The sequence below is a fragment of the Quercus lobata genome, chromosome 3 (assembly GCF_001633185.2).
Source record: "Quercus lobata isolate SW786 chromosome 3, ValleyOak3.0 Primary Assembly, whole genome shotgun sequence".
In the NCBI taxonomy this organism is placed as follows: Eukaryota; Viridiplantae; Streptophyta; class Magnoliopsida; order Fagales; family Fagaceae; genus Quercus; species Quercus lobata.
Genome location: NC_044906.1, coordinates 66,878,215 through 66,902,890, shown reverse-complemented (window position 1 = coordinate 66,902,890; position 24,676 = coordinate 66,878,215). Strand labels below are relative to the sequence as shown.

Below are 24,676 nucleotides of genomic sequence, written 5' to 3'. Positions count from 1 at the left end.
TGATTAAAATATGAAATGAACTTAATATGCTTGGTCATAATTTGATGAAATTGAAAAGCACTTTGTTGATCCTTATAAAGTCACAAGTTCACAACCACCAACTCTTTGTATAGTGTTTGGATGGAAGGAATATATATATAGAAAGAAATGACATATTATTTCTTTATGTTGGGGATTATAATAGCAAAAGTAATGGAATAGTTAAATTTGTTCCACTTTAACCCTTAATTTTGTAGAAAATGTTAAAGATACAACAAATTTCATTATAAAAGCTTTACATATTAGCATAACAATGGATTCATATATAACACTGTAAGCGACTAAATCTCTCGCTTGGAAATAAAGTCGAACAAGTGAAAATAGTTTCACAAATGTGAATTTGTATTGATGATTGTGTGGTACAATTCTCTGTGATTACAAAAGAGTTATCCTCTGATTCGATCTCCTTAAAAGATTTGTTGATTGGATTTGTGATGATGTGATTTTGTTTTGAACACAAGATATCCTTCAATTTGGTTGAGGAATGGATCGAAGATTGTTGGAACAGAATTACAATGAATCTCTGGCTATGAGCTTGATAGAAATTCTTTATTCTTTGTGTTCTTTGTGTTCTTCGTGTTCTTTGTGTTCTTCGTGTGTTCTTGGAGCGTTTGTCGTCTTCGAAGGTTTGTTGTGGAAGTTCTCCGGGGCTTTAGAGGCTTGAATCCGTAGAACTTCACTGATTTGTGGTTGTTTGAGGTTTCTGGAGGCTTTTGAGCTTGATTCCAATGAACTTTGAGATCTAGGCAGATAGTTTGGATGATTCTGCTTCGAATGTTCTTTGTATTTGAAGATTTGTGGTGGAAGTTCTTCGGAGCTTTGGAGGCTTGAATCCGTAGAGCTTCACTGATTTGTGATTTGTTGATGTTTTCGGACCTTTGAGCTTGATTCCCGCAAACTTTAGGATCTAGGCAGATGATTTGGATGATTCTGCTTCGAATGTTCTCCGGTTTTGGGATTGAAGTTCTTGAAGTTCTTGAAGGCTTTTGAGGCTTGATCTTCGCAGAGCTTCTTCACTTCTGAATCCTGGTCCTCCTGAATGTCTCAGGAAGGCTTCTATTTATAGGAGTTTTGGGGTGGGTGAGCGACACGTGGCGGAGCTTGATTGGTGACACATGTCACAGCTTGATTGGTCCGCTTAAGTCATCGCTTACACGTGCGAGGTTGCTTGAGTCATCGCTTACACGTGCGAGGCTGCCTGAGTCATCGCTTACACGTGCGAGGCTGCTTGAGTCATCGCTTACACGTGCGCTGATGCGTGATTGGCTCTTGCATGACACTTGGCAAATTTCTGTTGGCCTCTGAATAGTGATAGCAAAACCTAGCAGCAATACATGGTGTTCTGTAATTGGCTGTATTTTGTGGACTTGGTAATGTGACGTGTCAGCTTGTGATAGGTCGGGAATTTTCCCTCTCTACAAACACATTAACAAAATAATTAAGAAATATATATATATATATATATATATATATTTTAAATTGATACATCAACTTATCATATAACTGTGTCCAAATTAAAAATAAATAAAATTTATTGGATATGTATTTGACATATATTGTATATGTAGTAAAATTTTTCACTACCCCTTAAATCACTCATTTTGTATTTTTAGTGGGCAAATATATAGTACACTACTTATTAATTAAGTCAAAATTTGAACTAAAGTATAGATAAAGAAGAAAAGAAAAAGAAAGATGACATAAAACTCTCTCTCTCTCTCTTCCTTTACATTTAACATCTAAAGAAAGAAAGAGATCATTAGATTCATTTCTTTTTATTTCATTACTCGTTAAGTTGTTCATTCCTTCCCACTCCTTTACACTATCCAAATCTATTTAGAAATCAAAAGAAAATGTCGGGCAAAAGTGGTGCTTTAAATATATATCTACCCAACATAAATTATTCATGCAACCAAATGGATTAGTGTTTATATATTTTAAGAAAATTAACAATTGGTAGCTTGACCAATGAAGTTTTGAAGCCGAATCCAAAGTTCTTGTTCCTACGTTAGTATTACTTACTATTTCTTTTGTCATTTTTATTATTATTATTATTTTACATAATTGTATAGTTGATGAAACTGTAACAAACATTGTTGATCCTTGCAAAGTGTTTGGATAAAAGAAATCTAAAAAGACTTATTAAAAGAAAAAGAAAGGACGTATTGTTTCTTTATTTTGGTTGTACTTGGGCTTTTGGGAAGCTTTGGAGGGTTTTAGTGAGTTGGTTTCTTGAGCTTGGGCAAATAAAAAGGGCTTGATGAGTGCCTAATATTGTGTAACAGCCCAATGAGCATCAGTTGGTGTCTAATAGGTCCACAATCAAAGCCACATATAACCCAACAAGTTCATTCCTATAGATTTAAAAAACACTTAACCCTAGCAGGATTTTTTTTTATTTTTTATTCACAAACAAGGGTATATATACCTCATCGAGAATATTTAACTATTCTCTCGAATATATGCAGATCCTTGTCTTATACACATCAAGTTATTATAGGAATGATTCCCTTAAGAGTGGCCCCAAGATGTGTCATGAGACCTTAAAGATCACTTAAAACCTAACCGATTTGGAATTAATCTATAGGGATTGGTCAGAACTAGTGAATACTTATGTTTTTGTTTTTTTACAAATAAGTGAATATTTATGTTAATTGGGCATGTTTGGGTCTTATTTTACTGAGTGGGTATTTTGGTCGCTTTAGCCACCCTACTCGAATTTTAATTACTGTAGTTGGCAATAAATCAGGAGCCGTATGCTTTTGCTTGGTCAAGTTTGGGTTCTGTGGCCCTTCAGTTAAGGTTTGCTCGCTGTTAATTGCTTAGCAATGCAATAGCTTCTTGTTATAAGTATATAACATAGTGCCTAGAGCACTTGTATTCTAATCGTGTTCCAAACTCATATTGATTGGAAAGCTTCATTTTACGTACCAAAACAAATGCAAAATAGATACTAAAGTTTATCTTTCCTGAACACAACAATTTGTCAGTCATATAATAATCAGTTCCACTTCATACGAGAATTTAAATTTAAATTCTAAATGTCTCCAATGAAAATACCAAAAGATACCTGTTGAGCTAAAAGACCAGCTCTTGGCAGAAGGATCAAAAACTAGAGCTTGAATTTCATGTATTTTGCACAAAGTGAATGGCTTTGAGTGCATGGGCCCGACTCAAGTGTTTCATATTGCTAGACTACCCAAATCGTCAAAGCATGCACTTGGTTTTATAGACAAGTAAGGTCGATGTGGGCCTTATGGCGCTCTAGGGCCTTTTTTTTTTTCCATTTTTTGGAGTCAATTTATGAGCTCTGGATCTCTGGCATAGCTCGTCCCACATTATTAAGGTGCATTTGACCGGACCACTCATATGCACAATGTCAACCGTCTAGCGATAGAAATCCCTGACATTGTTATATTAAAAAAGAGATCAAGATCACGTGATATAGCCAATTTTCCATGAAGGCATGTGTTAAAAGAATATGGGTTTATGGCCCTTATGTGTAATGGTTTAAGAAGCCCAACATATTGTAAAGTCCGATTAGGGCCAACCCTAGTTTATATAGTTTTCATATATATATCTTACTTAGATTTTTTTTTTTTTTTTACCACACTTGATCTTAGTAAAAATATGTAGTTTTATGGATGTAATGTAAGTGGTGAAGCCGAACCACGTAATCTTTGTATTCTCTCTTTTAACATCATGTAAGTTATTCTTACCTCTCACACGAATCACACATTATACAAAATTGTTGTCGTATACATATGAGAGAGAGAGAGAGAGAGAGTTCAAATATAAAAGCAAGATAAAAGGGTTTCCTAACAAATAGACAACTTTTATTACAACTAGACTTGGTGAAGGAATCAGTATGCACTGATCACACACAAACAAACTAGTTCTAGAGAAACAAGAAATGTAAAGCGACATACTCATGCCATAGGTAAGAATACCTATATTTTATTCATAATTATTCTATTAACAAAGGAAAAATGCCTAGACTTTATTTTTAGTAGTATTATTATTGAAATGGAGAATGAAATAATCCCCCAAATACTAGTCATTCCCATTAGCCGATCCTTGACCTGGAGGATTAGTATTAGACATAGATACAGGAGCTAGTGCAGCTTGTCGAAGCAACTGTAGAATAAACAGAAAACAAATCAACATGTCACTCATTTATCTCGACCCTAAGCAAGACAATTAATTGAGAGAGAGAGAGACCGCCAAATAGGCTTCCAATTTGCTCTTCAAAATGATATACTCTTGTTGCATGGTAACAAGTGCAGCCCTACTCTTACTCCTGCTCATAGTTATTGACAAGTTAATAATTGCATTTAACACTTTAGCAATTATAATAACTAGCTGCATATTCGAATGCATGGAAAAATTTGACGATTTATTTTTTTGTTAAATGAAAAATGAGAATAATAAACAAGACTTATAAATGTTAGTTTTAAACTCTTTTTAAAATAATGTGATTATTTTCTAACAAAGTATAGTTTATACAATACATAGATTTCTAAAATTATTTGATTTTTTTCCTTTTCAAGATGGACCGAAATAGACTAATTAATTATGAAATTTTAGATTAAAATCATTGATGATATATAAAAAAAGATAAACATATAAATTTATATTTAATACTCCAACTTATTACGGCACGAGGAAAAGGATTCAATTAGCTAGGTAAGTATACACCTTACCTTTCCATGTCTTTATCATAGCAAAAAAACTTTATATTATTGATTTCAGTAATCACCTTGCTAGCACCAATGCTGCAAATAATAACAAAATAGATGTTACATTTAGTGTCAAAAAAACCAAAAAAGTCTAATCACTTTTTTGGTGAAAAGGGGTATTTGGATTATATTTCTTATTGGGTCAGGTTAGAATATATATAATATATATATTAATTATCCATTTTAAAATTTTATTTTAATATTAAAAAAAATGTAAAAAAAATTGACCACTTTTTCATTTTCTATATACCCCAATATTAATACAAGGCTAAGAAAACAGGAAAATACCAGTCATTGCCGTCTTTGAAAATGTGAAGACACCTATCCAGCTCCGTGACATTGAGGGGATTAGCCTCCCTAATTATATAAACAAATTCCATTCTCAAAAAAAAAAAATTTATATAAACAAATATAGCCTAATATTATTTAAACTAATCTGATCATAGTTAATGGGTTTAGAGCTTGAAGGCAACAATATATATCACTGTCATTGTTGTTGTTATATTATTGTTTATTAAATTTTTTACAAAATTTGCTCAGAAAAAAATAATAATGTTGCCACTCACAGTGCATTTTCAATGTCATTGATAGCTTTCGGTGAATCTTTGAAATATGCCTCAATAACAATATTAACAAAATCCGGGTTGGTCATAGTCTCCAATTGAATGAACCTATCACGGTCAATGATTCCCTGCAAAACATTGCTCACAATCTCATTCAGACCACATTTTTGCATAATAGATTTTTTTTTTTTTTTTTTGGGTGTGTGTGGACGATTTCATAACTTTTGAATATTTAAGCATATTGATTAATATAGCATTATATTTAAATTTTTCGATTGAAAATTTCATGAAAAATATTGAGATTTTTTTCCATAGAACAGTTTACATTTCCACCATAAATTCTTTAAGTTTTATTTAGCTACTCATTTTATCTTTCTTTTTTTTTTTTAATTCAAATATTTATCAAATAATTTCCATGAACTCAGCTTTAAACATTCAAAGCAAGCAATTACATGGAAAACAAAAAGGTAAAAATGTTGCATAAATAATTAAATACCATGTGAAATATCATATGGTAATGGGATTTGGAAATAAAGCTGAAACAATTACGATGTATCTTTAGCAAAGAACTTAGGAAGAGAAAAATTAAACCTCATCAAACAAGGATTGCCTCATGGAGGCAATCTGTTGCTGCAAGGAACTGCTAGCCATTCTCACAAAAAAGACAATGGGACAACAATTTTGAAAGATTGAATGCCAAAGGAGAAGCAAGTTAGGAGATTTATAGCCAAAAAAATAATTAGACGAAAACACATTTTAGGTGTGCATTAATTAATTCTAAAAAGTAAAATTAAAAATTCTAAAGAAGAAAATGAATTGTTATTTTCAAATTAATAACCACTAGCTATGGTAATATTACCCAAAATGCAACACCAGATTATGTAAAAGTAAAAAAACAATGACTGTGGCATAACAAGTATGTGATAAACAATCATTTAGAAGATACAAAACAATAATTAGCAGTCATCTAAGAAATATGTGAAACGGTGAGGTTGGTGGATGCCATGTTAGCAAGAAAATTGGTGGATTTGAAAAATTGAAGTGTCAAGACATGCCATTTTGATGATTGGATTGTTAAATTACAAGTTCTCTTTGTAGGGGCCAGATAGCCAGAAGGTACTGTTAAAACTGTATATATTGGGCCTATGGCCCAATTTGAGGATATTTACTTATTCAAGGATGGTCAAATAATGTTACTATGAGAATGGTAGAAAATGAAGAGATAAGGATTGTACATGATAGTCCAAATGATGTCTGAGGAGAAAAGTCATATCGGAAATGTGGATCCAAGATCAGTAGGAATGTCCTATCATCCCAAACATCCTTCCAGGTTGCATCACGGTTAGAAGTCAGACATTGGATAGGAGAGGAGTAGAGGAAGGCAACAAATATCTTCAAAAACTACTACCTCCACATTAAATGCATCCTAGCTAACTCTCTGGCCGCATTAATGTGAAGGTGATACCTGAACAGTGGTGAAGCAGCCTTACAGCTGTTAGTTGAAGGTTCTGGGAAGTCTTGGATGGGACAAGAAGAAGTTCCTGGAATCTAATTTGCACATGTAAGGTGGGGATGATTTCAAAAATTATAGTATATAGCATGGAAAGGTGGCCTGAAAGAGGAGAGAGAAAAATGACTGGAACGAACCTTTTAGTTCTTGTAACCTTGATTATCAACTGGACATTATAATAGAGCTCCTCGGATTGTGCCGAGGACAAATTTTTCTTACCTTACTTGTGTTTGATTCTCTTAAATAAACAATTGTTACTGTCTTTTTTACTCACTAGAACTAGTTCTTTCATCCACGCTCTACAAATTCATTGTTTGGGCTTATTGGGCTAAAACCCAATCCTATATTGGGTCAAATCCAAATTCAGTCCTTACACTCTTCAAAGCTTAAAATATTAGAAAATTGTGAATTTAATCACTTAACTATAATTCTAATACTCTCCCTCATGTGTGGGTCCAAACTCACAACAAAGATCGAATTTAGAACTCCTTACTCTGATATCATATTAAGTTACCAATTTTCCAAAAAGCTTAAACCATAAAAAAAAAAATATATGTGAATTTAACCACTTAATTATAATTTTCACATAGATTATTATACTTTTATGTTCATAGATTTTTAGTCTTCTCTTTCTATCCATTAGTGAACTATCCAATACGAGATAGTGATATAGATTGAGATGATACACTGTACAAGTTACCAAACTCTAATCTTCCTTCTTTTGAATATTTCTCTAATCCAATCTAATCTTATTAAAGTTGGATCAAATCCAACTACATATTGTGGGGTACCATAGCACATCCATTTTAGGGGAATATTCTTTACTTTCTTCTTTTTTTTTTTGGAGCAATGGGAATATTCTTTACTTGACTGTAAATGGCTCACAAATATGCATTGACAAGTTCTTCAAAGATAGTAGCAAAGTCTCATAATCACAATAGATAGAAATTCTCAGCGTTCTTTCCACAATTAAGTATGTGCATTTAGATTCTAAAGATACTATATAACTTCCACCAGTACAAAGCATGAATATACAAATACAATCTTATTAGTAATCTAAAGAAAGTTTCAAAAGTCACACAACTTGTAGTTTCTGAAATTAAGACATCCAAAAATCCAAGATGAACAAGAATGGAAAAGCTTATTATTAAACTAACTAGAATGTCTAAGAGAGGTGACATGCAAGAAAAATGCTTCTAAAGCAAGAGAATTTCTTATCCCAAAATGATGATAATTGCTCTTTCCCACAATCTAGTAAACACACTAATCAACTTAGATAAACTGCGGAAAGAAATTCTTTTTCAACTTTATCAATTTTTTCAACCAACAACAATCCAAGCAAACTGAGATATATCACACTGAGCCATTCCACAGACCTTTTTTTTTTTTTTTTTGGATCAAATAAAGGAGGGGCAGGGGTGACTATTGTGACTCACTCTCCTGAGCGTGACCATAGGGGCACCCTCCGCTAGCATTCCACATACTTGAAAGGAATTCAAAATGCATGTAAATTTTCCACTTTATAATGCCACAAGCCCCCAGATCAAAATGCGCCAAATCTATTTTTTACAATATCAATTTGCAACATTTTCAAACCCTAATCATAACATTTAACTACAAAAATTTTGGAGGGTTTGAGAGAGTGATGAAGAAATTTAACTAAAAGCGTTTCTTATGTTATCATTAGATTCCCACACAAAATTATATATATTGTGAAAGAGAGTGTGTTGTGTGTAATATAACTTGTCCCACCATCCTTTAAAAGTTACTATGATGAATTTGTGGTGTGCTTTTATGTTAGAAATTAGAACCTCTTTCCCTCTATCTTGTGAGTGCGTTTGTTTTTTTTTTAAAAAGTCATATATATATATATATATATATATAGAGAGAGAGAGAGAGAGAGAGAGAGAGAGAGAGAGAGAGAGAGAGAGAGAGAGATCCATAACAAAATTACAGTAAGAGCCTGGAGGCTAAAAATATTAAAGGATGATATATCATTACCAATCACATAGAGCCAATTTAAAACAAACTAGTATATGACAATATTCCAATATGTTTTAGAAAAACTAGAGCACGTGCTCAGAGACTCTTCTACTTTTTAGGTAAGGGTTAATTTAGAGCATTTATTATAATTTAGGATTACTACATTTTTCAATTACAAAAAAAACCCAGGTGTGTGATGAGTATTATGTGTTGTGAAATAATTTTTCATCACACCCCTAGGTTTTTTTTTTTTTTTTTTTTTTTTTGTGATTGGAAAATGTAGTAATTCTAAATTATAATAAATGCTCTAAATTAACCCTTACCCAAAAAATAGAAGAGCCTCTGAGTTATAGATAACCCATTCGATTATTTATGGAATAAAACCCTCCAAAACAATTGTAAGCATAAGACCCATGTGTTTATAAGTATTCGATATCAAAAGCCAACAATACATAATCCATATGATCATATAAAATTAATATGTGACAGATTAAGGACCAAGGTTCTCTAAAAAAAAAAAAAGATTAAGAAACTTTGGAAATAATCTGGAGTAGAAGTTTCATGCTTTCAGCTACTTGGTGAATATTTTGTATGAGGCTAGCACTATTATGTGATTGTATGTATGACAGATTGGCCGTATAGTAGTGAAGCTGCAATCACATTTATAATCAACTTGTACAGTTGCACCTATTAGCTGCTGTTTTTTTTTTTTGGGGGGGGGGGGGGGGGGTGGTGGTGTATAAGATTATAAGTAGTAAGTAGTAAGTACACCTATTTACTAGAATAAGTTTCCAAACCAAGAAACTTAACACAATGGGTAAAGGATACTTAAAGTGTGTTTGAATACCACTTATTTTGCTAAAAACTGAAAACAATAAAAAAAATTATAAAAAATTTACTGCTCACCAAAGGGTTACTATAGATATGCCTATTTGCACTGTTCATGTCCCATGAATAGTGTAATAGGTGTTGGTTTTTTTTTTTTTTAAAAAAGCCTGAAACGCGTTTTGCTGAAAAACGTGGACGTAATAATCAGTACCCAAACAGTACCTTAGTGTCATTAGAAGCCTAAAAATAGTTTCTTTCTTAGTGTATGGTGTCCAAAAAACACAAATTATCTTGATCACATCACTGCAACATTTAATAGCATTTAATTAGAGCTATAACATTTAACTATCCAAAAAATATACCGTTACAAATTTAATAATTTAAAAAAAAAAAAGGGATAAAGTTTTTCTTTTCTAGTTATCTAAATTTGAGATGAAGAATAGAATTCAAATATTGGTAGAACCTTAGATAGAGACAATTCCAAATCAATTCCTAACCGAACACTTTGTTTATGAAGCAATGAGTACCCTTAATTTCCTACCGAACAGCCAACAGCCACTTTGAGTGCTAGAGTCTCAATTTCATGTGAAACACCCACATATTTCTTAAAAGAAAAGGCAAAAGTGGAAGGAAGATGAAGAAGGTTTAAAATTTTAAGAGAGGGAGATTTTAGATCAGTTGATCTTGTTTTTAAAAAAGCGGGGAAACGTATATGTATAAATATATATATATATATATATATATATATATATGATTAAAATTATACATGTAAAAGAATCATAAAAGAGATGAGTAACAAATTGCAGACATAGTTCATCAAACAAAAATTATCAATGGGTAAGAAATTTCTTCTATCTTATCCAATGGACTCTCTCTCTCTCTCTCTCTCAATGCTCCTCATAGCCTTGTGAATCCTAGTAATGCCTTTGGAATGAAAGGATTTGATGTCCAGGAGTATTCATCAATCTGAAGAAAACAAAATTATATTTGAATCAACATCATAAAGCTTCATTGATTCAATGACATTGAACTCCACAATTGCTTCCTTTACATAAGCCCGGATGATGCCGCAAAATATTAAAATAATTAGACAAAATTTTATTTGACATGAGAGAGAGAGAAAAAAAAATCCTTCGCCACGAACACTGTGTTACCTTTGCCCCCAAAATTTACAACCATATTATCAAAAAAAAGATTCGTAAAGGGGGAAAAAAAACAGAACCTATTATCAACCAAAGTTTAATAGAGAAAAATAAATATAAATAAAGACTCACATGGATTGAAATTGAAGTTGGAGAATGCATGTGAGGGTGCGAAAACAAATGGGTAAGGAATAAGCAGAAAAGGGAGAGAGATATGAGATTGATGGATGTGGGAGTTTTCATTTAGAAAAATGATCCAACCAAATTGTGGTGATATGGTTAGCAATTTGAAAACCAACAGGAGAGTAGTAGTGTCTAAATTTAAGGGATATGGATGAAAAGTTATAGCGATAGTTCTATAGTATGATTGTTTTTTTTTTTTTTTCTTCTTCAATTTCAAAATAAGAAGAATTGTTATAAAAAAATTGATTTAGAAAAAAAAAAAAAAAACGTGAGATCTCATATTAGGGAAAGAGGAATAATAAAAAAAACAAAGAGGTAAGTATAAAAAAAAAAAGAAAAAAAGAAAAAGAAAACAACCAACTTAGGGGAAGTTAGACGTGGGTTTAAAAAAAAATGAATTAGATAACCCAAAAAAAAAAAATTGCAGACAATCAAAAAAGAAAAAGATCACATAAAAAAAGAAAAAAGAAAAAAGAAAAAAAGAAGAAGAGAAAAGTGTAAATGTGGAGTTATGGAGGAAATTCAAATCTCTTAATACTTTCTTCTAATTTTTTTTTTAATTTATCCTATTTTATAGATAATATTGTGAAAATGTTGTAAATATAGCATTTCTCAACCCCCCCCCCCCAAAAAAAAGGGTGGATGGCAAGGAATGTAGGGTTTTAACTTTTTAACGTGGGTTTCTAAAAAAAAAAAAAAAAAAAAAAAAAAAAAAAAAACCTTTTAACATGGGTTTATTAAAAAAGAAAAGAAAAGAAATATTCTTGGCCAATTAATTAAAAAAAATAAAGAAAGAGAAAAGTTAAAAAGTGAAGTTTGCTTCTCGATAAGTGGATTAGTGGGAGAGTGATCATATTTTATAGGCAATGTTTTAGTGGGAGTTAAAGATATATTTTTACTGTGTTATCCTTCAGTTTTGTCTCTAGTTAAACTTAGGGAAATAGAGGTGTAGGGGTAAAGTCCCCAGATCATACAATGGGCCTTGGGTCCCATATAGAATTTGACCACGTCCGAGGAGAAGGTGTGAGCACCAAAAGGGCTCCTGGCCCAATTCTTATAGGCCCAGACTTGTGTAAAAGGCGGTCTGAGGAAGAATGTCTCCTCGGACGTACCAAGTAAGGCTCAAACAAGCACCCTGCCAGCAATGAAGATTCGCTTTAACGAGTATTAGTATCAGGGATAAGTCCCACAAGCTCGGAAGAGGGAACAAAGTATAGGATGTCAATGGAGAGACTACAGCTGCCACATTAAATGCATGACAGCTACTTTTCTGGCCGCATTAATGTGGAGAGGACTTGCGAACAGTGTTACCTTGGCTACTACAACTCACAGAAAGATGGGGGAGATGTCCAATGGGACGGGCACTCAAGTGAAGGTCCAGATGATCAACAAGTGTAAGGTTCTGATGACTTCAAGGGGGCTATATAAGAGAGAGGAGTCCCCATGAAGAATGGACCGGAAGAAAAAATGAGGAACTTAGAACAAAAGAAGAAGAGAGGAACCATAGCCTTCGATCATAAACAAAGATACACCTCATACGTCTTCTCGGACCGTATATCTAATGGACATGAAGGAGATTTTCTTATTTTCGATTGTTGTATGGCCCAAAGTTAACTAGCATGCACTTCGTTAGGACCTAGTTCTGTAACCCACTCTCTACAAATTCATTGTTTAGGGCTCCTTGGGCTAGAACCCCATAACTGTTGGGCCTAGACCCCGAACCGTGACCCTACAAGAGGTATTTTGAAACAAAAAAAAAAAAAAAAAAAAAAAAAATCGATCCAAACATGGAAAGCCCCTTAAATAGTAGTATAAATAAATTAAACAAAGCTATAAATTTCAATTGGCCGCTAGTTAATATCTCATAGCAAGCTAAATAAGGGAAGTTAGGAGGTTGTTTTTCAACTCATTTAAAGTTGCTACCAAACATTAGAAAATAAAATAGTTTTATAGAAAATATTTCTTGAAAAATGACTCATTTTCTAGAAAACGTCATTACTGAAACAAACAGAGCGTAAATTACAAAAGGAAGTTCTTAACTTTTAGTAACAACAGTCTTTTCATAAGGAAAAATAAAGCCAATGGGTATAAAAGGCATATGCTTAACAGCTTACAATTAATGGAGTCTGAATACCTTAAGAAATAGTAACATTCCTTTCTTTTCGTGTTACTGCATTAAAAACAAGTAATCAATGGAGATCTCTCAAATCTGATAAATTCTTCATATCACCAAGTTCCCAAAAGATAATTTCTTTATTTATTTTAAATAATTTGGTTTTTTTTTTAATGGAAATTTTTAATAATTTGTTGGTTACACATGGGAGGGGGATTTGAATACTTGGAAAACATCAAATTAATTAAAGATGATTTAGTCTTCATGTGTAAATTTAACCATCAATGTGCTTAATCTTTTTTTTTTTTTTTTGGGGTCAAAGACAAGATTGTTATAATAGAACAAAGATAATAATTATCATCTGCAAGTAAAGAACATTTTCCTTGAAGATAGATAGTCAAGGCAGTAAGGAACAGAATTAACATATACAAGAACATGATCATTAGCATTGATGGAGATATGTTGCCAATTTGTTATTTTTAGCACCACAAACAAAAAAAAAACTAAGCTACATCAATGGTGACATTGTTAAATTTTTAACAAACTTGCTATAGTAAACTGCCATCTTTGGGGCAGTCTATTGTAGCAACAAAGGAATAAAAAAATATTTGTTTATTCTTTGTCTCTTTCTTCTCTTGTTAAAAACACCATTTTCTCTCTTTTTTTTGCCCTCTTTCTCTCTGGTCTTCTCTTCTTCTTCTTTTTCCTTCTCTCTTTTTCTCTCCAGCACCTCCCTCTTTTCTCTCTCGACTGAACCAAATTGTTTCTTCTCTTTACTCTTGCCTTTGGGTTCGTTGAGATCATTGTTTGGGTTCGTGGTGGTGGGTCAGTGTGGGTTCATGGTGGTGGGTCGGTGTCGGTGTCAGTGGGTTCATCCTCTCTCTCTCTCTCTCTCCGTTTTTAATATCAATGGTCGGGTTGTGTTGGTTTTGGTTGTGGCAATGGTTGGATTGGTGGTTTGTTGATTGGGTTGTTGTGGTAGGTTTTGGTCACAGTGGTAAGGTTGGATTGGGTTGCCAATTGTTGCGGTAGTGGTGGGTTGTTGATCGGGCCATGGGTTGCTATGGATTTGGTGGATTATTGATCTGCTTGTGGTTTTGGGTCACATCGTGGGTTGCAGTGGTGGTGGGTTGTGGGTGTGGTGGGTCGGCTTATGGCGGTTGGGATGGGTTCTGATTAGGGTGGTTTGTGATGTGTTCGTGGTCAATGGTGGTGTGGTTGGTGGGCTTGTGGTGAGTTTTGATTGGGGAAGAAAGGTTTGGTGAGTTGGCTTGTGGTGGAAGAGAGAGAGAGAAAGAGGGGAAGAGAGAGAAATAGATGAAGAAAAAAGAAAGAATAAAAAATAATAATAAAAAATTAAATGAAGTGCTAAAAAAATAGAACCATTGATGTTGGGTGTGTTATTGTGGGAGGCAATGGTGACTTCAGGAATTTTTCCCAAGGTGTTCCTATAAGTTCCCAAGAATTTTTCCCAGGGTAGCAAAAGAATAAACAATAAACTATAAGTTCATTTGAAATATTAATAAAATTATTAATTATTATTGTTTAGTTGTTTCATTAATTTGTTTGTCTTTTATAAACTATAATTTGTTATATTTTATTTCATTAATTATAAAATTATTAATTGTTGTTTAACCTAACATAATTTAATTTTTTTGTCTTTTATAATGTATTGATTAATGAAATTATTAATTATTGTTTATTAGTTGATTTTCCCAATTAATTATTAGTTAATTAAATTATTGTTTATTAGTTGCACTAGCACACATCTCATCTCATGTGCATTTACTTCCCCCAATTCAAATATCCCACTCAACAGACAAGCCTCATGCTTGATACCCCCAATCACAAGAGCCAACTACCAATCAGAAAATTTAACAATCACAAATCACAATACACATTACACTAAAAGACAATTAATATCACACCAACACCAACGGATAAGATAAAGCCAAATTCAAAAGTCAAAAACCAAGCAAAATATTAATAAAGTTAAAGTTTCAACCAATTACAGATAAAAGTTAGTCTTAAAGAACAAAGAGAGAGAGACTCTTATTCATTTCATTTCAGTGATTTCATGTAAAAAGAGAGAGAGAGACTGAGAGACTGAGAGAGAGTTAGAGAGAAAAGTTAGAAAAATGAAATACCTCACAATTTCTCCGACTCACTTTCACAGCGCCCCCATAGCTATTTCATACAAGCTCCTCAAACCCTAAGCTCCACCACCAGAGACACAAAAGATGCCTCCAAAGCTCGATCCCTCATAGGTGGTGGACGTGTACGCCCGAATGGCGATCAGTCCACTAGGTCTCTCCCCAAAGAAGATTGGAGAAGACATAGCCAAGGAAACCGCCAAGGATTGGAAGGGCCTCCGCATAATGGTCAAGCTAACGGTCCAGAACCATCAGGCCAAGGTGTCTGTGGTGCCCTTCGTTGCCGCGCTGGTCATCAAGGCATTGAAGGAGCTGGAAGAAGATGAAGAGCATCAAGCACAACGGTAACATCTCGCTCGACGATGTCATCGAGATCGCTAAGGTGATGAAGCCTAGGTCTATGGCGAAGGATCTTAGTGGGATTGTGAAGGAGATTCTGGGAGCTTAGGGTTTGCTTTAGCCTTTAGTGATTTGCTCTGTATTGGAGTTTTTTTTTTTTTTTTTTTTTTTTATTAGTTCAAATTTTTTTTTGGGCTTCCTTTTTTTTTTTTTTTAATATGAGGGTGTTCCTAATTTTTATTGAGTGTGTTCCTAATTTATTTTTAAGGGTAAACAAATAAAAAAATTTAATTATTATATATAAAATTTTTTTTTTCCAGGTCAGGGTGTTCCTAGGAACACCCTGACCATAACGTGGTGTCGCCACTGGTGGGAGGGCCGAGGACTAGGGCATCTAGTCTGAGGATAAACCAGCCAACCCAAGCAAATAAACTCAATTAGACCTCGAGGGTTACACTTACCCGAGGAGAACTAAAGAGCCAAATGATAATTGGCATCCCGAAAAACCCAAGGACAAGGAAGTAGATGACAAAAGGGAAGTACAAGACATGCAGGGGTGAGGGAAGAAAGTTTCCTAAAGGAGACACCTCCCACCTCCGCATTCAATACTCTGCACCAACTTAGTTAGCTACATTAATGACGAAATGACTCCTGAATAGTGGCTCCACAACTCACAGCTCTTTCTACCACCTCCAAAAGGCTCCTGATGGGATAAGCATCCAAAGTTCTCCTTTGAGACGTATAGATGGAGGGTTGAGATGTAAGAAAACTGACTATATAAGGAAAGGAACTCCCTAGAAAAAGGGGATGAACATTTTCCAAGAAAAAAGAAACAAGTGTGAGAATAGAAAATTACCCTGTAAAGAAATATCAACCTTACTTATCAATACTAAGTCTATCCTCGAACCTGCCTGAGGAAGAGTTCACACTGAGTTATTGTTCTATTCGCTCCTATCCGTTACTCTAGTTCCATTAGTCTTAGACTTATGATTATCTCGGCATTGCACCTGAATTAGAAGCTCACTCTCTTAAAAATTCATTGTTTGGGCTTAGTTTGAAGATCTAGGTTTCACTATTCTAAGTGGGCCTTAGACTTTTCTTTTTGAGTCCTTATAGTTATAAAGTAGTGTGTTAAAATAAATAAAGTAAGTTTTTAAGAAACTAAAAGTTAAAAAATTCAGCTCCATAAATGCTAATGCTCTAACACCATTACCCTGAGACCATTACTTGGGCTACACTCTCAAGTCTCATCAGCACTTTTTCAAATGAACATATTTGGTGAGCATAACAATAAAGGTAATTTTTGCAACACCTAGAAAAAAAGTATGCATTTGGATCCAATCATGTTATATTAAATATTTAATTTGTTAGATTAAATGCATAAATTCACCATCTCCTAATAACTTAAGCTTTTAGGACAATCGATAATTTAACATGGTATCAGAGTAAGAGGTCTTAGGTTCAAATTAAATTATTATTATGAATTTTCTTATGAAATTTTTTTAGCCATTTTTGTTTTAATGGAAATGGAAAATATTAAAGTTTAAAAATATATATATGCATTTAATAAAATTTTTTATTAAGGCCTATTTTTAATTTTTTTTATTAAGGTTCAAATTAAATTATTATTATGAATTTTCTTATGTTATTTTTTAGCCATTTTTGTGTTAATGGAAATGGAAAATATTAAAAGTAAAAAAAAAAAAAAACAATTAATATGGTTTTTTAAATTTTGAAACTAATTTTTATTTCATTTAATGTTTTTAGTCATCATAACCAAATAGCACATAGCCCACGACTTAACCCAAAAGCCCGATGGCCCACCAGGCTAATGAGTGGCCCGGCACGATGTTATTGAGGCCCATGAGTAGCTCAGTAGCACAGTAGGTCAGGTTGTGAGCTAGTTTTTATGCCCATGGGCATTCGGTGGGCTAGCCTAGTAGCCCAGCCCGTTGCCCAGCCCAATAACTCATAATTCATAACAAAAATATGTAGGAGGTGTATGAAAGATGATCTTGAGATGTTATAGAAGAATTTCTTAAGATAACTCTCCTAACCACTAAGATACTTAAAGTGATCGTACTAAATTTAGTTTACTAAATATATAATTTTCTAGTAGTCTAGCAACTTTAAATTAACTATTTGACATTTTTTTTATATTAAAGATAAAAATAAAAAATCATTTAAAGCCTTAATAAAAAAAATTAGATAGGTTTCCATTAACAAAACAAAAAATTAAATAGATTTGATAGTAAAACAATTTGTAATTAAGTATTAAATTATTTGATTCTTTCATTTTAAAAAAATAGATTGATTATTTCTTTATAAAAAATTGATTATTTCCTTATAAAAATAATAAAATAATATGCTAACATAAGCCCATGGGTAGTCCATTAGGCCTAACTCTGCAGCCTAGCCCACTAAAGACAAAATGGGCATTGCCCATGGGCAGGGTCATGAGTTGGGATTTTCTCTTTTGACCCAGCCCATTAACTAGTTAAAAGCCCACTATACCCAGTCCATTGTGTCCATGGACCAAGTAAAAACGGGCCAGGCAGGCCGACCTAACCCATTGATGACCCTTAGTTTTTAGTCAATCAAAATTAACAAAACTGAGATAGAGTGGTTAATTTTATCATTTTTTGAAGCTTAGGATCAATCCTCAATTGTAACTATGAAATTACACACACACACACACACACACACATATATATATATATATATATAAAGTTACCGTTTTGAAAATTGACCAATACCTCAATAGATCCTTTTACATTTTGTCCTTTCTTTCTTGTAAACATCCCCCATTATTTGGTGCCACAACTTATGATTTTTTTTCTTGAAAACATCCCCCCATTGGGTAAAAAGTGTCGACCATCTGGTACCACAACTTTTGATTTATTATTATTGTTATAACCTCAAATAATTGATTTGAAAATTTGGCACTATGTTGTCAAACTCTTTACTGCCAAACACTTTCAAGTCTTTTTCATATGTTGACAATACATATAAATGAGAGGTGCTGCTTTCTCTAGAGTAATAATATTTCCCTGCATGAAAACCCCATCCCAATGTACGGACTGATAAATTAGAGTATTTTATTTGAATTAATTTCGGGACATGTTATATTTCACTATTCTCAATTTTATAATTTATTGAAGTGATTGACTGTGAGTGGTAGACACTGTTTATCCATCACATTTTATATGGATTCATAGGTTGTTTTTTTTTTTTTTTTTTTTTTTTTTTTTTTTTTTTTTTTTCCTACCATTCACAATTGACTACATCAACAAGTTGTGAAAATGATCATAGTAAAGTCAGTTGAGTATGAGTATTTTTAGGGATGAAAGTATGTTTTTGTGGGTAGAAAAAAAATCATACCTCCTCGTAATGGATTTTTTACATTGAGAAGAATTATCTCTCACTTCTACAAAATAGAGCCCCAAAATTCGATTTTTTTTGGGTTCATTTGATTCCTATCATTCTGGTCTAGTGTCATATAGAGGATAGTGGGGCAGGTCAATGATTTGATTCACGAGAGAGAGAGAGAGAGAGAGAGAGAGAGAGAGAGAGAGAGAGAGAGAGAGAGAGAGAGAGAGAGAGAGAGAGTTGTTGGGGTGTAATAAATGCAAAGATGACTATTTTACACGGTCGATGCTTCTTTTTAAGTGAGAGATTTGATGATGTGGTGAGGCCGGTCGAACAACCTCCCTTAGTGTTGCCTTGTTTGAATAAAAACGATATTCCATTGTTGATAATTTCAGTTAGTCCCAAGCTTCATGTCATTGGGGCATGGGCTACCTCATCATCCCCATATAACAATTAAAACTGATTTAAGAATTTGTTTGTTTTGGTGGTTTGAAGCTATTGTTTTTTTAAGTACCAATTTTTTGGGGCAAGGGATCCATGGCAAGTTTTTAAAATTATAATGATAAATATATTTACATGTTTTTAAAGCCTAGACACTCAAAAGTTATACTTGAATCCTCCAAGAATTCAATTGGCCATGCCGAAAAAGCTTTATTTTTATTTGGTGACACTATTTTTTAAAAAATATCTAAGGCAAAGAGTGCTCATATATCCATTCCTAACATTAACTAACATAGTAGTATTGTCTAAAACTAATTTAACTTTTCTAATAGCACGAGAAACCATAATTCAAAATTGTTAAAATACTGATTGTCCCAAAAAGTAGTTTTGGCCCACACGTAAGAGGAAGTGTTAGAAAAATGTGATTAAATGATTAAATTTATAACTCAATAGTTTAAACTTTTGGAACAATCGGTAATTTAACAAAAACCAATTAATTAGTTGCTAGTGCATACATGTGGTATAAACATTATATTTGAGTTTTTTACCTCAACAAGATATCGTTAAATTGTCAAAAGTCTCATAACTTGGTGATATCATCTTATATTTTTTATGAGGCAAATCAAGGTTTGAATTCCCCTTCTCATTTATTGAAACAATTAATTAATTATTTTTTAAAAAAAAAATCCAAGGCTAAGTTGTTAATTAAAGTTCAAATTCTCCAACTAATGCCCAAAAAGAAAAGAAAAGAAACACACTCTTTATAGCTAAAAAAAGGAAAAGAAAAAAAATAGAACTGTGATGTGACGGCCCATAATCTTTTGGGCCTAGTTGGTGCACAGTTAGGTAGGATGTACCTACAGATTTCACATGCAAGTGAAGAGGACCACTCAATTACTCAAAACACAATATGGCCTACTTTTCTTTTGGATTGTTATATGCATCGTGCCCGGTCATTCTGGGCAATTTTTGAGGATAACATTTTATTCTCCACGCATTGCATGCTTTTCACATTGCATCACCCACTAATTAATCCATCATGACCACCGAAGCAATAATACGCTGTTGTAATGTAATTGACATTGGCCACCATCCAATGCCCCATGACTAGTTTACCAAATCAATAAAAATGAGGTAAATTAAAAAGCACTTATAGTGATACATCATTTAAATAGGATTCGATAGGGTTTGGATATTCATTAATCACCAATTTTAGGAAATATTTGATGAAAAATTAAAAAAAATTATTAAAAAATAAGCCAATTTTTTTTTATTTTTTCACAAAAAAGTTTCTTAAAATAGGTTTTTAAAGAATGCCGGTAGTAAAACCTAATAAATAGTTTTTTAAGTACAAATTATGTTAACCTTTAGCTTACAAATTATGTTAACAAACATCTAATGCTAAAAAATAAATTATCTATATTATATATAAGAGAATTCCCTTTTTTCAACTGGATTTTTATGTAGTTCAAAGACACCCTCATTAATGAATGGTAATTTCATTTAGAAATAAGGTTATAAATGACAACTAACAAATTTCATTTTTAATTCAAAAAGAGAACTCCTAAAATTTATGATTTTTTTCCCTTTATGTTCAAAAAAGAAATTATAGTTAGTGTTTATTTCTAAAATTTATACTTTTTATTTTTTTGAAAATAAAATATTTCTAAATTATAAATTATAATAGATGCAAATTATTAATTTTTACCCAAATAAATATAAGAGCTTTCAAACACGCACATGCTGAAAGGCTAGTATATAAATAATAAAACTAATCAAGGAGCTATTTGTTTTATAGAAAGGAAGTGAGAGAGAAATAAAAAGATAGTTAAAAAATTATCTTGTATTGGATACTTTAGTCTCACATACGGGTAGGGGTAGGCCTAATTAAGGCCACTAATTTAAAGTATTTGTGCTTTTTAAGTAGAATGCATGGTTCCAAAATATAACCTACCACACGCTTGTGCCTGCTGAAACCTATATTTCGGCACACATGTTTCTCTTTTTTCATGTGATATTAGTGAGCAATGTTTACTTCTCAAAGTGTAATTGATTGAGCACTACAGCGCTACCAATGAACCATGCATTTGATGCGTGAAAAATGTTTACTTCTCAAGTGTAATTGATTCACGTTTCATCTAAGATGTTTGGAGCTTGGACCATCACCGCATTCATCAATGATTAGTTAATCATGGAGATCATATCGATATTCTTATATAAAAAATGCTAGATCACAAATAATCACACAACTTTTCCTACAGTTCTTTATGTGAAAAGTTGTGAGTGATAAAAGAAAAAATGGTGGGTTCATGTAGGTTTACACCTCCACCGTTCATAACTTGGCACTTGACAAGTTGTGATAAAAGCTGTGTGATTATTTACGGTCCTAGCATTACTCTTCTTATGATATTCTGCTTCATGGAGCATTGTTGCGGATGCAGCTGAGCAGCACAAAATGAAAGTTATAAACGGTGATGATATTGATGACCCATCACTATACAGAATCCAAAAGACATTCCATTTATTGGAGGATTTTTATGCTTAAGTGCTATGAGATAAGTGGTCTTTAAAGCGTATCTATTAAACCCAAATTTGAACCATTCAGCCAAAAAAAAAACCCAAATTTGAACTTGATCCCATGCATGTACACTTTTTGGAACATTATGGGTCCGTTTAGATACCATTTATTTTGCTGAAAACGTAAAACTTAAAACTTAAAATACTGTAGCAAAATAATTTTTAAATATGTAAATAGTGTCGTGGGATCCATTTTTAATGAAAAAGCTGCTGAATAAAGAGGTTTGTGGGTCTCGTGAACAGTGCACGGGACCCACTGACAGACCACTTTCCAGTTGAAATGCGCTTCTCAACATGAAAAAAAAAAAAAAAAGGAAATGCAGACGCAAACGTGTTTGGTTTCATCAATACCCAAATTATAAATATGTAATATAATTTAATTTTTAAAGTCTTGTGGTTCAATAATATTGTCCAATTCTCACACAACAAGTGAGCTCATTCTTCACACCTTCACCCCACCCCAACACCCCACCCCCCCCCCCCAAAAAAAAAAAAAAACCACTAGTTGTAAGGGGAAAAAATTGAATTCTCTTTGTGCAAGACAGCTTATAGTTTATAAATGTATAGAGTCAATAAATGTTCAAATGAATACATACATGGCAAGTCATGGGTTAAGATTTTCTAGGATTCTTAGCTCCTTAATTGTGAAGTTTTAAAAATCTTATCCATTAATTGTAAAATGAGGAATAATGATCAATTCCATTTCCAAATCAATCCATTTTATGGCTAGAGATCAAGCATTTAAAAGTTTAAATGACATGATTCCATGTACATTATTTGATATAAGAAATAAAGTTTTAACAACAAAATAGACTCTCTCCATTTCACTTGAGAAAAAAATAATCCTACTCTTGAAATGAGTGGATTGAATTTGTCATGTAATTCATAATATTCATATATACCAAAACAATTCTGATTAAGGTTTGTTTAAATGTTAATGAGATATATGGAAAAATCCAATCTAATCATTTCAATATGAATTGATTCTAAAAAAATCACTATGAATTAATAGAATACTATAAGTCATGTTAGAATTATAGTTAAATGATCAAATTAACTATTTTTTGACAGTTTAAGCTTTTAGAATAATTGGTGATTTATTATAGTATTAGAGTAATTAAGAGATTCTGATTTTGATTCATGTCTCCAATCTACCTCAGGAGTGTTAGAATTATGGTTAAATTATTAAGTTCACAGTTTCTTAACGAACTTTTATGTGTGTATGTATGTATGTGTGTGTGTATATAAAGTTATTTGATACAATTAATTATAACAGAATATTTGGTATATATTTATATAACTCAACACAAATTAAAAGAAATATAAACAATACATTTACAAGAAGAAAAATGTCAAATAATTTGAAATGAAAATAAATTGCAAAAGTTACTACCACTTTTAACAAAGTGCTTATAAGTTATAACTAGTATGAGAATGATTGTGATTGGTATGATATCAATAATAAAATAAATAAATTCTTAACTACTTTTTTGTTGTGTTTAAAAATTGGCAAATCTATTTGTAAGAGTAATGTAATGAAGTTTGTAATATTCATAATTTAAACCATTTATGAAAGTTTAATAATTTTCCTTGTAATAATTTCATATATATCAAGAGATATGATTAAGGATTAATCACAAATAGATTATGGAGGATCTTGTATTTATTTCCTTAACATTGTGATTTTTTTCGAAAGACCAAAATGTCAAATTATTACTAAAAATGCTAAACATGGTAATTTATTTCCTTAACATAGTGATTTATTACTTTTTCTGTTTTGTAAATTTTTTCCCTTACAACAAGTAGAGGAGAAGAATTTATAATTTTATATCATACTCTCCCCTAGAAAGAATCGGAAAGGGTTCAATAACTCATATATTATTGTTTTACAAAACTTATCTGGGTTGAACAGGGTTAAAAATAAACATCAAACTTGACTTTAATTTTGTATTTTAATTTTAATTGTTTTTGTTGATAGGACAAACTTGACTTTATTGATTTGACAAGATCATGGAGTCAAACAATGTAAATCTAAATTAAAGATTAGTTACGGGATAAAATCAAAGTGGTTATTTATTAAGATATATTTTTGTCATGTGATGCATGAGCTGTAATTGTATTGTCCTCATATCACACGCCTATCATAATTTTCCTCCATCTATTAACTGTTATACTAAAATTCAACTTTTTTTTTTTAATAGGTAAAATTCAACCTTAAGAGAGAAGAGAGAAGAATGAGGATTAAAGTTTTTTTTTGGTCTTTTTCAATTTTATATTTTATCAAGGGTCCAGTTAATGTACATTAATTATTCATTTAAAAAAAATTATGAAAAATTAAAAAGACTGTAAAAAAAATTAAATTTTTTTTTTTTACTTTTTCATAAAACATTTTCTTAAATGGTCTATTAACATATGCTCTAAAGGCATTCATTAATAAAATTTTATTATCAATAAGTTTAGGCTTGCCGAAAATTTTACATAAATTTTCACCTTCCTCTTTTCTTTTGTGTTTGTGGTAGGGCCAAACAGGCGTGTGACAACTCTATACGAATAGTTGCGAAAAAAATTACAAGAACTTATAAATTTTTTTTTTCAATAAATTCAATGAATATAATAGAAGTAGAAAGATTTGAATTTTGAACGTTTTCGTAAAAAATGGTAGCAGACACCGGTCAAAGCTGTTAGCACTTAGCACAT

General features: G+C 32.2%; 1 protein-coding gene across 1 annotated transcript; it reads right to left on the bottom strand.

The window, feature by feature from the left end:
* Positions 1-3,778: 3,778 nt before the first annotated feature.
* Positions 3,779-6,068, bottom strand: LOC115979300 (pseudo histidine-containing phosphotransfer protein 2-like). The gene is made up of 6 exons (XM_031101314.1): positions 5,933-6,068; positions 5,345-5,469; positions 5,067-5,135; positions 4,743-4,814; positions 4,261-4,339; positions 3,779-4,176 (listed from the first exon to the last, which is right to left on the bottom strand). The coding sequence occupies exons 1-6, from the start codon at positions 5,990-5,992 to the stop codon at positions 4,093-4,095; spliced, it is 489 nt and encodes a 162-aa protein (XP_030957174.1). The 5' UTR covers positions 5,993-6,068; the 3' UTR covers positions 3,779-4,092.
* Positions 6,069-24,676: the final 18,608 nt, after the last annotated feature.